The sequence below is a fragment of the Antennarius striatus genome, chromosome 2 (genome assembly GCF_040054535.1).
Source record: "Antennarius striatus isolate MH-2024 chromosome 2, ASM4005453v1, whole genome shotgun sequence".
Lineage (NCBI taxonomy): Eukaryota > Metazoa > Chordata > Actinopteri > Lophiiformes > Antennariidae > Antennarius > Antennarius striatus.
The window spans coordinates 29,376,387-29,389,962 of record NC_090777.1 but is presented as its reverse complement, the minus strand read 5'-3'; the positions used below and the strand labels follow the sequence as shown (position 1 = coordinate 29,389,962).

General features: G+C 43.2%; 1 protein-coding gene across 1 annotated transcript in view; it reads right to left on the bottom strand.

Annotated features, from left to right (window-relative positions):
• Positions 1-4,323: 4,323 nt before the first annotated feature.
• The window catches only part of LOC137608154 (prickle-like protein 2), a 31,399-nt gene continuing 22,146 nt past the window's right edge, over positions 4,324-13,576 (bottom strand). Inside the window, exons 2-9 of the mRNA XM_068334249.1 lie at positions 12,359-12,546; positions 10,671-10,784; positions 10,438-10,575; positions 9,814-10,017; positions 9,226-9,412; positions 7,997-8,151; positions 7,101-7,902; positions 4,324-6,559 (exon numbers count right to left, since the gene is read on the bottom strand). Of these exons, the coding sequence (XP_068190350.1) occupies positions 5,601-6,559; positions 7,101-7,902; positions 7,997-8,151; positions 9,226-9,412; positions 9,814-10,017; positions 10,438-10,575; positions 10,671-10,784; positions 12,359-12,490 (2,691 nt within the window). The 5' untranslated portion in view covers positions 12,491-12,546 and the 3' untranslated portion in view covers positions 4,324-5,600. The remainder of the gene's footprint in view (positions 6,560-7,100; positions 7,903-7,996; positions 8,152-9,225; positions 9,413-9,813; positions 10,018-10,437; positions 10,576-10,670; positions 10,785-12,358; positions 12,547-13,576) is intronic.

Here is a 13,576-nt window from a genome sequence, read left to right as displayed (position 1 = left end):
TGTGTTTTCATCCTCCCTTGCTCTGTGTGTGTGTGCACACTGCAGCACTGTGGAGGTGTGACTTTGTGTATGTGTGAGTGTGGAACAGGTTTTTTTGTGTGCCTGAGTGATGGTGCAATGATGGTGAGTCATCGCTGATTTTTGTGTATATGAGAGTGAGAGTGTCAGCGGGAGGGAAGAAGGAAGGGGGGAGACCAGCCAGCAGTACATAATGAGCTATAACAAACAGTGGCTTTATGTAGAATACTGCAGTGGAACAAGGCAACATTTACAAATACAGTGTTGTGTTATCAGGATATACTGAGTTCAGACCCTGATACTTAAAAAAATGTTCCTAACAGGTGTTTTTAATGAAAAAAACAGCCCAAAAATATGCTTATATATGCTGTAGGTAGCCGTTGCCATGGTAAATAGAAAAAGAAGGCTCTCCACCATGTGTACTGTAGACATAATTTCTGTTGTTTGTCTGTTTTCCAGCTACAAGAGCCTTCTTACCAAGGTCTGCTTCCCGCAGAGACGAGGACACAGTTTATAGTGAGTTCACGAGCGACAACACCTGCTGTGTTTCTCCCCTTCTGCTTTTTCATTTTGTCACGATGTGCAGGATGGTTTATTATTCCCTTTCTTAAAAATAACCAAATATACTTCCAAAAATAATGGTTTGACAAAAGGCGCTACGGTCTCGATACAGTTGATACTGCGGAATGAGTGGTAAGAATTTAATTTTATGATTTATTCCAAACCAGATTAAATCAGATTGGTTGATCTGTTTGGATGTTGCTGTGTTTCTGTTCCTTCATTAGTCAGGAGCTCTTAGCACAGCGAGATGTTCTGTAGCTGCAACGCAAACAACCGTGTTGCCGGGGAAAACACTGAAATGAAATGTCTGCTAAAATTCATCAGTTTTTTTATTATAAGATCAAAAACTACATCTGTCCAAACTGACATTTCTGATGCTGCTTGTTTGGTTTGTTAATAAATCAATGACAGGAACTGGTTGGGTTGATTTCACCATCACAAATGGCCTTTTAAAGAGCCTTTAATGTGTTTCAGATGATGATTAATCAAAATATTTTTCACAATTAAAATCATGCAGTGAACACTAATGACAAAATCGTTGTCTCATTTTATACAGGATTTATTTTCACTGGCTCTATTTTCTCGTAGTGTTCTGTATGTGTGTGTAGATATAGGAACAACGTTTGAGCTAGTGTGGTATTTTGTCTTTTCCTGGTGATGACTTTTTTTCAACACTTGGTATTGCAGTCTTATTATAATGTTACTAATACGCGAGTCATTAAATCTACATCTACAGCCTTTTTGGTAGCGAACGTTATCTTTCATCCTGAGTGGTTTGTGTGACAGCTGAAGATCCCAGGATGAGTGTGTCCTCGGTTTTCCTCCTCTCTTGGTCTCCATCTACTTTTGAGGCAAAACATCTGGATCTCATTTTATATATTTAATGCTGAAAGCTGCTGTTGCATCTGGTGGAAACACAATAAACAGAAGAAAAAGTGAATTCTCAACCTGTAAATCCAGAATGATGAGCTCAGAGATGCTCTGTAACGCTGGGGGGGGGGGGGCAGCTGTGTGCTAATATATGAAAATAAGAATATACTGTAATATAAAGCAGAGCTTGTCACCACTTTAATCAAGTGGAAAACAATTGTGTCTTTTTCCTGTGGAAATGATTGATAAATTATTTACAATATAATCATAATAATAATGCCAGTTATACATTTTTGAATTTCACATTCCTTCAATTCTATTTTTTATTTCAATTCAACTAATTTGCTTCGATGTTTGAAGCTGAAATGTTTGTTTCCTTTGTCATCTCCAGGTGGTTTCCACCTCAATCACCATCAGTGTTTTTGCCCAACCGTCTGATTAGTGGCAGGTTCTTTGGCAGGTTGGTCAAAGCTGCAGGAATCAAAGCGGGGGGAGCGACCACAGGTGTGTGAGAAGCAAAGAGAGAGAACAAGGAGCTCCCTTCAACCCGGAGCCAGACGGCGGCACCAGACCGAGGGAGATAGAGCAGGTAGAGCAGGTCATTAAACAAACACCCCGACGCCTCTGGGGGGGGGGTTAGTTATCATCAGACAGACAAGATGGGAGATGAGCCGGCGTTAGAGCCGGAGGGGCAGAAGAAGGAGTGAGACACGTAAAAAAAAAAGAATTGATGTCTCTCGTGGAAACATTTTTAAATACTCGGCCTGAAGCAGTTTTGTTGTCATTATTATCTTCATTTCACAAAGCTGGACAGAAAAGGTCTCAGTGATCATTTGATGGGGTCACGTTTCTAATGGAGCCAAATTACAAAAGTGCTGCGATTATCTCGGCTCACCTTTATCAGAAAAGGATTCGCCGTTAATGTTGTTTTCAATGTGATGTAAGATGAGGCTCCGTGTGTGTGTGTGTGTGTGTGTGTGTGTGTGTGTTTCCGCCCACCTGATAAAAAAGATGACCACTTGTTTTTGACATCTCCATGGTTGCAGGATTATACTTGCTGTAAGAAAAGGCAGTTTGGCAAAAGGTAGCTGATGCAATAAAAAAAACCTCTTTCCTTCCAAAGCTCCTATTTTCTCATTTGTTTCCGGTGATTAAACGGTGCTTTTGTTTTAATTTATGTGTTCTACAGTTGAAGCAACAATCTGGTCCCTTCTTTTCTACCCTTGACCACCATATGAAGGCTGGTTTAGTCATTTATATTTTATTTTTAATGCTTCTAATCTTGAATATGCTTATAATTGCTTATGATATATGCTTATAATTAAAAAAATATATCAGTTGTACGTATCTGTGCTCAGAAAACATGTATTTCAGTAGCAGAAAGACAAGCTTAATTTTGCCTATGCATATACTGATATAATCACTTTGAAGTTTAATTATAGTAAACATTCTGGGGTTAAATCAATTTCCATGTGTTTGTTCTGGGTTTAATGAGTGACACAAAGGGAGTGAACACACGAGTGGGTCAGTAGGTCACGAGGTAACACGCTTGGGTTTCTGTTTCCCCTCCTTTCTTCTGCTTTTTCCTGCAGGTGTTGTGCGTCTGCTTGGATTGGATGAGGACACACACCTGTGTCACATTCCTAATCTCACCGTCTTCATTAGGCTGCTCTCTCCTGCACCCCCCCTCCCAGACAACTGCTTTCTGTTTTGTTGCCTGGTTGTGTTTCTGATGTTTGAGCTTCATACTTTGTGGATTGACTATTTTGCTTTTTTGCTCCTTTTTTTTTTTGCACTCATTTATGTTCTTTTTGTTGGAGCATTCAAACAGTTGAATTTTTCCATTATTATTCCATTATCTGCTTTTAGGGGTCCTGGGGTTTCCCCAGCAGTGTCAGAACACAAGAATTCTTTTAGGTTTTAAAGATATTATATGACAGATCCATATTAGAATGTTCATAAGTAATACCTTATATATATATATATACATATATATATATAAAAATAAATAAATATATATATATAAAATGTTCAAACCTACAATTACCTACAATTTTATTGAGGGGAATTGTTTCATACGGATAAAACTGTGAAGGTTGAAAATTGTGAATATTTCTACTGAGTCACATCACACAGAATTTCACCAGTAATAGTGGTTGCTTAACAATGAAGCCCCATGATCCCTCCCCACCTATATCTTTATGTATTATTTATTGAGTCACCCTGAGCAGCAGACGTTATATTCAATGTGCTGAACTTTGCTGACAGAGGAAAAAAGAACAGATTCTACTTAAAGTTTGATCTAAAGCCCGTCAGATTCAACTGCAAGACATAAAAACAGCTGCAGCCGTTTAGATTTTAGCTGAGGAGCAAAAATAAAATGTGTAATGTAAATACTAAAAGCATGTTCTATAAAATGTCCCACTCCGTTCAGATCTTGGGTTTAGTTTTTAAAGAAACCTCCAAGTTGAGTTAATTCAGTGTCCCACCCCATCAGAATATGCTGATCAAAAGCAAGCATGTCAAGCATGCATTACAAACTGAATGTATGGAGAGACTGGTGTTAACAGGCCAACATGCCAGATGCATTATGGGAATTGTAGGAGCTGGTGTTTCTTCAGCTTGATGTACAATAGGCTACAATTTTGGATATTTGGACTCTGTTTCCTTAAAATTGGCATCATTAACAATTTTTTATGTATGCATGTATGAACACTTGTGTTACAATATCAGGTGAAAATATTACATATTTGTGAAAACATTACATATTCATAACTAACTTAAAACAATATCATGAAGTATCCCTCAAGCCAATCAGATCAATCAGAGATCAATTACAACCAACCAGAGAAATCAGTACAACTTTCTGGCTGTTCAAAGTTTGCTTTATTTTCAGTGTGAGACAACAACAATTAATAAACATGCAAGTCTCCCTATCTCTACATCATCTTATACAAATAATGATTCTTTAGTTACAAAATATATAAATATTTAGGACCATATGTACATAACATTTACATTACTACGGAACATCCATTACTTTATTGAGTTCATTGCTATATATATTTACATTATTATTATTATTATCAGTAGTATTATTATCATCTTTAAATGGAATATCTAATACTTTTTGGTTATTCTTAATGTAGTTAGTGCTAGTAGTAATAGTAGTAGTAGAAGCTGCATTTTCTAGAAGTATTATTATTAATTTATATGTTATACTCTCAAAAACAAAGCATGTTGCAGAAGATTAAACAGGACCATACCTGACGTTACTGTGCTTGAATGGTCAAAGAGCAGAGGCTGTCCGGCGCTCTGCTCTCGGTTAAGCATGGAGAGCTGGTTATGTAGCACAAAGTTCAACAGACCATTTGTACAAGGTGATAACAGGGCCAGCGAGCCAACACTATTTTCCAGCAGCATTTGGATTCCACTGAGGTAAACAATGACATAGCTTGGAATCTACATAACTTTCACTATCCCAACACAATTTTTGGGTTTGTCCACATAGAATAAGTTTTACTGCTCAGGGTTCGGATCGCTGAGCGGCGACATGAACAGTCAGATCGCTGCAGGCTGACCCAACGGTCGTCCGGTCCTCCGTTTCTCATAAAGGAATTCTCCAATCCCTTCCATAACACGGATACACACACACACACACACACACACACACACACACACACACACACACACACACACACACACACACACACACACACACAACACGTACAAAATGTTATTGACCTTGACCGCCTTTATATTTAGGAGTCAAATTCATTAGTGCTTCCTGGTACCATCATTGTAAACATATCTGTTGTGTAAGCCAGCTTAGCTTCCTCTTATGATTAGATCATTGTGTGTAGGTGTACAAACACCCGGTGTGGAGTTGTGTAAGCTCACAAGTACAGAATAGGCCATTTCTCTCCGCATCCCATACTCACACTCACACACACTTACACACATACACACACACACACACACATAAACTCACACATAAACATTCACTCGGTCTCTGTTTCCGTCATCAACCTCTCCACTCCCTCCGTTCCACCTCTCTATTGCTGTAACCGTCTCTTTATCTCTTTACCTCTTTTTTATCTCGTTCTATTTCCCTCTGTCATTTGTCCTTCGCCATCCCTTCTGCTCTAAATCTAGGAAATGATGCAGTTTTTGCTCTTCCTCCTCTGGCGGCTGTGCAGCTGCCCGTGAATGGGTCCGTGCATCGGTCCGTGATGGCCGGGTATTCCGGAGGGGCTGTAGCGATGGCGCAGCTCCTCGTTGTTGATGTAGCACAGCTGCACGGGTCGGGGGATGGGGTCACCCATGAAATAACTCTCATCCGCCTCGGACTCTGAGGACGAAGAGCAGCTGGAGCACCAGGGGTCAGCCGCCTCCATGTACCCATCTCCCCAGCACGGCCCGCCCAGCCCCACCGGTTGCCAGCCAGCGTTCTGCAGGGTGAGATCAGACGTGGTGCGGGGGCAGGGCCGATGGGGCTGCTGCCGATACCCGCCGGCCTCCAGACCGTACAACTCTCTGGCGGCGCTACCGGAGGAAGGGAAGCGATCGTAATCCTCCTGGGCGCGACGGTACGGCAGCTCCACCACCTGCGGGGGCCGGTCGGCCACCAGGTGCAAGGCGTTATCGGAGCGGGAGCGGCGAGAGCGTTTGTGGTGGCGGCCGCTGCGGTGCTGCCCGTTCCCGTGATTCCCACGGTGGTGTTTGCGACGTCTGGGTTGGGGCTGCTGCTGCTGAGAGACGGACTCCTGCCCGTTGATGTGTCTGCGGGGCATCCTGTCGCTCATGGGCGCCATCCGCAGGTTTCCGTTGCTGCCCATCATGCCGACGCGGCCTTTCCCGTCGAAGCCCAGCGGCTGCGGCCCGTCCCAGTACTGCAGCGGGTAGCCGACTCTTAGCGGCGCGTACATGTTGTTGTTGAAGGGGCGAGAGGAGGACAGAGACTCTGTGCTGTGAAACTGAACCGATGAGCTGAGAGTGCCCATGTTGCTCTTCTCAGACACGTTCACCCCCGAGTCTTTACTCAGGTCAGGCATGGAGAACCTGGACAGATGCTCCTGGCGCTTGCTGCCCCCATCCAGAGAGTTTCCTGCTAAAAAACACAAATCACAGCGTATTTTTAGAAGGTGTTGCAGACATTAAAGGAAAGGTGTACAAAACTGTGGTGAGACCAGCGATGTTGTTTGGTCTAGAGACAGTGTCACTGAGGAAAAGACAGGAGACAGAGCTGGAGGTAGCAGAGATGAAGATGCTGAGGTTCTCTCTGGGAGTGACCAGGATGGATAGGATCAGGAATGAGTCCATCAGAGGGACAGCACATGTTAGAGGTTCTGGAGATAAAGTCAGAGAGGCCAGACTGAGATGGTTTGGACATGTCCAGAGGAGAGATAGTGAATATATTGGTAGAAGGATGCTGAGTTTTGAACTGCCAGGCAGGAGGCCTAGAGGAAGACCAAAGAGGAGGTTTATGGATGAAATGAGGGAAGACATGAAGGTAGTTGGTGTGAGAGAAGAGGATGAGAAGACAGGGTTAGATGGAGGACTCTGATTCCCCTGAAGGGAAAAGCCCAAAGGAGAAGGAGAAGTTGCAGACTTTAAAGTTGAATCAAACAGTGACATTCATATTTCTCTACCTGTAGCGTTGGACATGGTGAGGGAGTCCATGGATCCACGAGGAGTCTGTTCCAGAGGAGTAAGGGGCTCATTGAAGCTCATGGCGTTGATGGGGTTCCTCCTGGTCAGGGGGGGTCTACCGTCTCTCTGGAACCCATGCAGGCTGATGCTCCTCTTGTCAGAGAAGCCTTGGTTCTGGCTCGACATCTCGTTGAAGCTCATCTGGGTGCGCAGCTTGTTTGGCCTGAACTCCTCCTGGTTGTGGTGGCTCCAGTTTTCGTTGAAGGAGTGGCCCCTCAGAGCAGCCATCGGTGTCCTCTTGGTGTTTCCTTGCTCCTTCCCCCAAGAATCAGGCCTCTTCCCCGCGTTGGCCGAACTCTGGGCTGGGGGGTGAGCGTTGGCGTTGGGGTTGTAGCCCTGCCTGAGGTTACACTGTCCCCGCAGATGTATAGGAGTCGGCGTGGGGGAGGGTTCCCGCTGGGGTCCCTCGTATGCAGCGGGGACGTAGGGGTCATCGCGACTCATCCACACCTGATTAAGGCTTGGGGCGCGGCTGGGGGTGCGGCTGGGAGTGCGGTTCGGCGTCCTGCTTGGGGTCTGGCTTGATGACAGGCTTAAACGATCCATCTGAACGGAGAGGGGGTCGCTCTCGGCCGACAGCCGGTCAGGCATCGGCGGCGGAGCGGCCTGGCGGGCCTCGGCACTCCTTCGCTCTTGTTCGGCGCTCCTACGCTCCTTTTTCCCGATCTTGGTGCTGTGGCGGGATTCACGGGACCGAGCGCTCTGAAAGGCCGAATCTGAAGAATCAGACTCATCGGGATCCTGATTGGTTAGAATAGAACAGTTTAGTGCGATTATTAAACTGATGAAACATAAACATAAGGTACCAGTTAATATATTCAATAATTTTGCCCACCTGCCCAGCGCTACAGGACCTCGAGCAGAAGATCTGCCCCTGCTTTGGCAGAAAAGGGCGACCGAGCAGAGAACGCTTGCAGCGAGCGCAGCAGAAACACTCCTCGGTGGCGTGCCAGTGCTGCCCGTCGTAAGTCATCTGGCCTTGGTCGATACCTTTTGGTAGGATAGAGAAAACGTAAAATTAATTTCGTAACATTACAGATACAAGAAAATAAACAAGGGGTCTTGACTCATCTTTTTAATATTGGTTATGTCATGACACTACTGTAAAAATGTTGTTCTGCAACTGTGCAGCCAATGAGCACAGCCCACAGTTTGATTATAGCAATTAGTCTTGGGACTGAGATTATTCTGGTCAAATATGTCCCTTTGCACTGAAAAACAGAAAAATAAATATTGCATTCAATACTGAGATCTGCAAGATATGGTGACGTGCGGTGAGGTTCATGGCTGGTGAGGCACTGATTTCATCATGATCAGATTTACAAAAATATGAACCTACAGTGTAGCTTATTCACCATTTAATGAACAACAGTGAGTGGATTATTGTTAAAGTCTCAGAGCAGAATTATACGGCCGAATCCCTGGGATCACAAGTGCCCCCTACCATGAGGCAGGAGAACTGCATGCCTCACTTTATGCCTCTTCCCAGGTGTTTCAGAACCGCTCAACTCCAGAAAGACGTTACACACATGCAGTTGTTGACAAAAAACACTGTACATTATATACATTAGTTCAATTATGGGAATTTAATTCATAGATCAAACGTGTTTGAACATTTTAACAGCGACATATAGAGAGATAGCATTATGGTCTCACTGTTTAGCTACCAGCACAGCTAGTGGAGTCATTGATCAATCCATGGTGATCAATGACTCACCGCAGGTCTCTGATCAGGATTTCAGCAGTAAATATGAAAATTCAGCGATTTTGAGTAAAAATAACCTAAAATTGGTGACATTAAACGGAAAATAACTATATAATATACATTACTGGATTAATATAAACATTTAATTTATTTCTTCCATTTTTAATTTTTTTCTTTCATGACAGCAGGTGAGGCCGTGACAATGCCAAAGGTCAACTGAATCATCCTCAGACGGTGACACCCCAGCTCTGGGTGATGACACACCTGCACATTACATGGGTGTTACAGATATTCTGTGATGTCAGTACCATGACGTTTAGTTAGTTCTTACGTATCCCGAACAGGATGTAAACCTTTACCTATGTGTTCTCCACACGCGTCACAGTACTCCGCATAAAGGGACTCGAAGCAGTTGCAGCAGTGTGGCCGTCCGTCCTTCATGATGTAGCGCTGGCCACCGAGCGTGGTTTCACACTCGTAGCAGCAGAAGTGCTTCATGTGCCAGTGCCGGCCCTCCGCTTCAGTGCACTCATCGGCAAAGATGATCTGCATGACCCAGAAATGACATCAACGAGAAAGAACGTTCACAAGATGATCTAATGTAGGTGAACTGAGGTTATGATTTACAGTAAAACATGTGAATTATTATCAAATAGCATTAAACCAGCATTTTAGAGGAGACGCAAGATCGTTTTGGGTTACATGACATGTTGGTACTTCATGTTACACACACACACACACGCACGCACGCACGCACGCACGCACACACACACACACACACACACACACACACACACACTGTTAGAGCTGTTAGAGAACTGGAGCTGGATTCATTATTGTTGGAGCTGTTTCTCACATTTTCAGATTTTGAATGCAACACATTTCTTTATAGATCAGTTTTAACTAGATCCAAACATTTCCAGGGCGGCGGGCCCAGACAGTTGCACCTCATCACAGGCGCAGCAGCGGGGCTTTAGCCTCTCGGCGTGGTGCCGGCCGCAGTAGATCTTTCCATCCTGGTGGAAGTAGATGAGATCCACCAGCAGCTCCTCACACATGCTGCACACAAAGCAATGAGGGTGCCAGCATTTCCCGTGACCCGCTCTCGCAGCAAAAACTACAATGTCCCCACCGTTTATCTGACCACCACACTGTAGGAGAGGAAAGGAAAGGAAAGGATTTGAAGGAAGGAAAGGAAAGGAAAGGAAAGGAAAGGAAAGGAAAGGAAAGGAAAGAAGGGAACGGAGAAGAAAGGAAAGGAAGGAAGGGAAAGAAGGAAGGAAGGTAGGAAGGAAGAAAGCAAAGAGGTAAGGAAAGAAAGGAAAGGAATTAAAAAAAGGAAAGGAAAGGAAAATATTTGAAGGAAAGGAAAGGAGAGGAAAGGAAATGAAAGCAAAGGAAGGCAAGGAAAGAAAGGAAAGGAAAGGATTTGAAGGAAAGGAAAGGAGTTTCAGGAAGGGAAGAAAAGGAAGGGAAATAAAGGAAAGGAAGGGGAAAAAGGAAGTGGGACAGGTCATTTTAATGAAAGAAATAGAGGAAAACAAGGAAGGAAAGTTAGCTGTGGACTTTACCTTGTCACAAATGGCTCCATTGATGGTGAGGGGGAAGGGACGGACGTTTCCTCTCCCCAAGTTGTCCTTCTTTCGTTGAGTACTGAACAGCTTGAGCTCTCGTTTCTCTTCCTCATCCAGGATGTTACAATAACGCACCTGAGCAGCGGGACGGTCCATCAGACACAAGTCATGAAGAAATATATAAATAAGTCATGAAGATGATTCCTCCTCATGGACTTTGGGTCTTTTACCTCATTGTCATGTGGTGGCAGCTGGTGAAGAAGCTGTTTAATGCGGTATTTTTCTCCAGGGCTGTTTATATATGGAACCTTCTCTTCTGGGAAGGAGTTATAATACTGATGTACCTGAAACGAATACAAACACCATGTGATTCTTCTGCTTCAAACTCAAACATTAAACCTACTTTTACTGATTTTTGTAGTCTAGATGGAGCAAGCAGTAAGGGCATTGAACAAAACATATTAAACAGCAAAATATAATTTATTATGTGAGCCACTGATAATAGAAATCTCTCCTGCAACCACGCCCGTGACCCAGAAGGTGGAAAAAAGCAGCTGAAGACAAGAAGATTACGGTCGTCTCGTCTCAAAATAGATGGATGGAATGTTTCCATTACTTATCAGAAATTTCTGGTATTGAAATAGAATTCTGGAAGCGGTAGGAGTGGAGAACCAATGGAATGAGCCTCCTTGTATTTGCATGTTAGGAGCTGAAATGGAGGAAACCTTGTAAGGAAGCAAAAAATGTAAAAAATAAAATAAAATAAAGGAGAAGTAAAAGGACCAGAAAGCAATCTTGTCACACGTCTGTGATTTTCAGCAAACTGCTCCTGACTCAAACCGGTCTAGCGTGGCGTAACGATCCATTTTGCAAAAAGTTGTTGTGATCCAATTTACATAATCAGTCTGCTGAGGAGTGGGATGGAAACGTGGTGCGTCTGGGAGGGATGGTCTCCTATGCTCCGTAAGAAAACCGTCTTTTACCATGAACCCGTCCTCTCCTCTACGTCCTAGGTGGCCTTCTGCACTCAAGCATCCACTTTGCTGTTGATTCACAATACAGATAAACAGGAACATGTTTATTTCATGTCAACGGTGACATGAAATAAACAAAAAAAAAAAAGAAAAGAAGAAGACGAAATACGTTCGTCTGGAGGTGCAATTAATGACATTAGCTTGGTCATGCATGCAATTAAAAGGAACTTAAACTGCAAATGAGTGCAGACAGGATTGTGAAACCTGGATGCATAAACACATTTCCACACATTCAATTAGATCCGTCCATCCATCATTCACAGACTCCACTGACTTCAGCTCCTCTGGGAATCATTTCAAAGGGACGCTAAAATAAGAACCGACTGGAGCTCAGCATGCTGAGCCATACACGGATTTTTGAAGAGTTCTTAACATTATCCTAAATAATTTTTAGAAAAATAACATTGTAATCCATCTGATCAGATTTAAAAAAATATTATTCATTTATTGCGTTGTATTTATTTTTGATACCCGCAGTCAGCTGGGATCGGTTCCAACGTGACCCGGATTTGGATCAGCGTCTGAAGATGAGATGAATGAATCGAGGAGATGAATGAGTGAAAATGATGATCTGATAGCATTTGTGTACTTTATGAATCACTTAATATGAAAATTTAAATTGGATCATGTGACTCTTGGTCATGATTTAGTCACAGCTTTGACCCCAACAGATGAATAACACACCTGCAATACTTTTCTTATTTTATAATCAGTTAATTTTCATTCTAAGGATTATCAGGATAAGCAGAAGATAAATGATTAAATTGCTCTGATTGATCGATTCGGTTCAGTCTGGCTGTGGCAAACGGAAATAAACTTTACCTAATGAATCACTCAGCGATGGAGAAAGGTGCAAATGTTGTATATGTTTGAGTTGAAGGTACCTGTTCGGGGCTCAGGCCGGGTGGAACCCACACGTATTCCTCCAGAGCGCACCCAGAGTCGTCATCAGAGGTGGAGTTCCTCTGCAAGTCGTACATCAGCTTGGTGATGGTCTTTTCCATCTCCAGAGACATGGCTGTCACAACATGCTCCTCTGCACAAACCGCTTCAGTTGACACAGGTATTCCTGCTGAGGAACAAGAGGAGAGAGTGAGGAAGTACACAGAGAAAAGATTTATGCACACTCTACAAGGAATGTGCAAATATAGTGCAGATTTTCTGCAGTCGTAAACATCAGGTGCACTGGAGCTGCAGGATGTCCTGATCTGGGATCAGATTGGTCTGCTAGGGAATCCCATCCACCATTTATGAAAATATATCACACTTAGATGTAATAAATATAATATTTAGTGAGTCACAAACAAGAGTAAGAATGAGCTGTATTTGTTATTTTGAACGTGGATGAAAGAAGAGATGCATCATGGGGGTCAATACGTGTAAAACAGGAAGGAAACAAACAACATCAGGACATAAATTTAACCCCCCCCCCATAGATTTTTGTCTCGCTCTGATTGTTGTAATTCAATAACAGAGTAATCGGATCACTATGAACACACCGACGTGGAAAAGTGAGAATTGGGATGAGCAGTTTTATCTCTTGATCTGCAGGTTAAGCTTGAATGTCGGAAGCATTTTCAGACGAAGCGCCGCAGCTTGGTGGCCGGTGAGGAAGTGTAAACAGGCTCTGACATTTTCAAATTGATCCAAATTGATTTCTCCCAAACATTGAGATAGTAATTTCAGACAGCAACACCGTTTCCCACAGAGAAAAACAGGCCTTAAGCAGAATGTCCTCCGCTGAACGACTGTCTGTCTGTCTCAGACTGGTGCAGCTGATGTCTGTGAGGTGAGGCCTGCTGGGAATCCTGTGGCCTGTCGCCCCAGTTCAAAAGAAATAGAATCATCTTGGCTTTAATATTAATTTCTCCATCTGGTTCTGTGGGAAGCTGGCGCCTGCAACCGCACAGCTTTCATGGTATTAAAGTTTATTTGATTTATTTAATTATCAAATATTTTAGGAAACAGGGAACGTCCTCCAGGGAGAATCATGATAATAAAGGTTCAGATGATTTTATTATGAAATGATCATTTTGCTGACTGGTATTGTTCTGTGCAGTCAAACTGCTGTTGTTTACCATTTTGTTTTAGGATAAATCTGA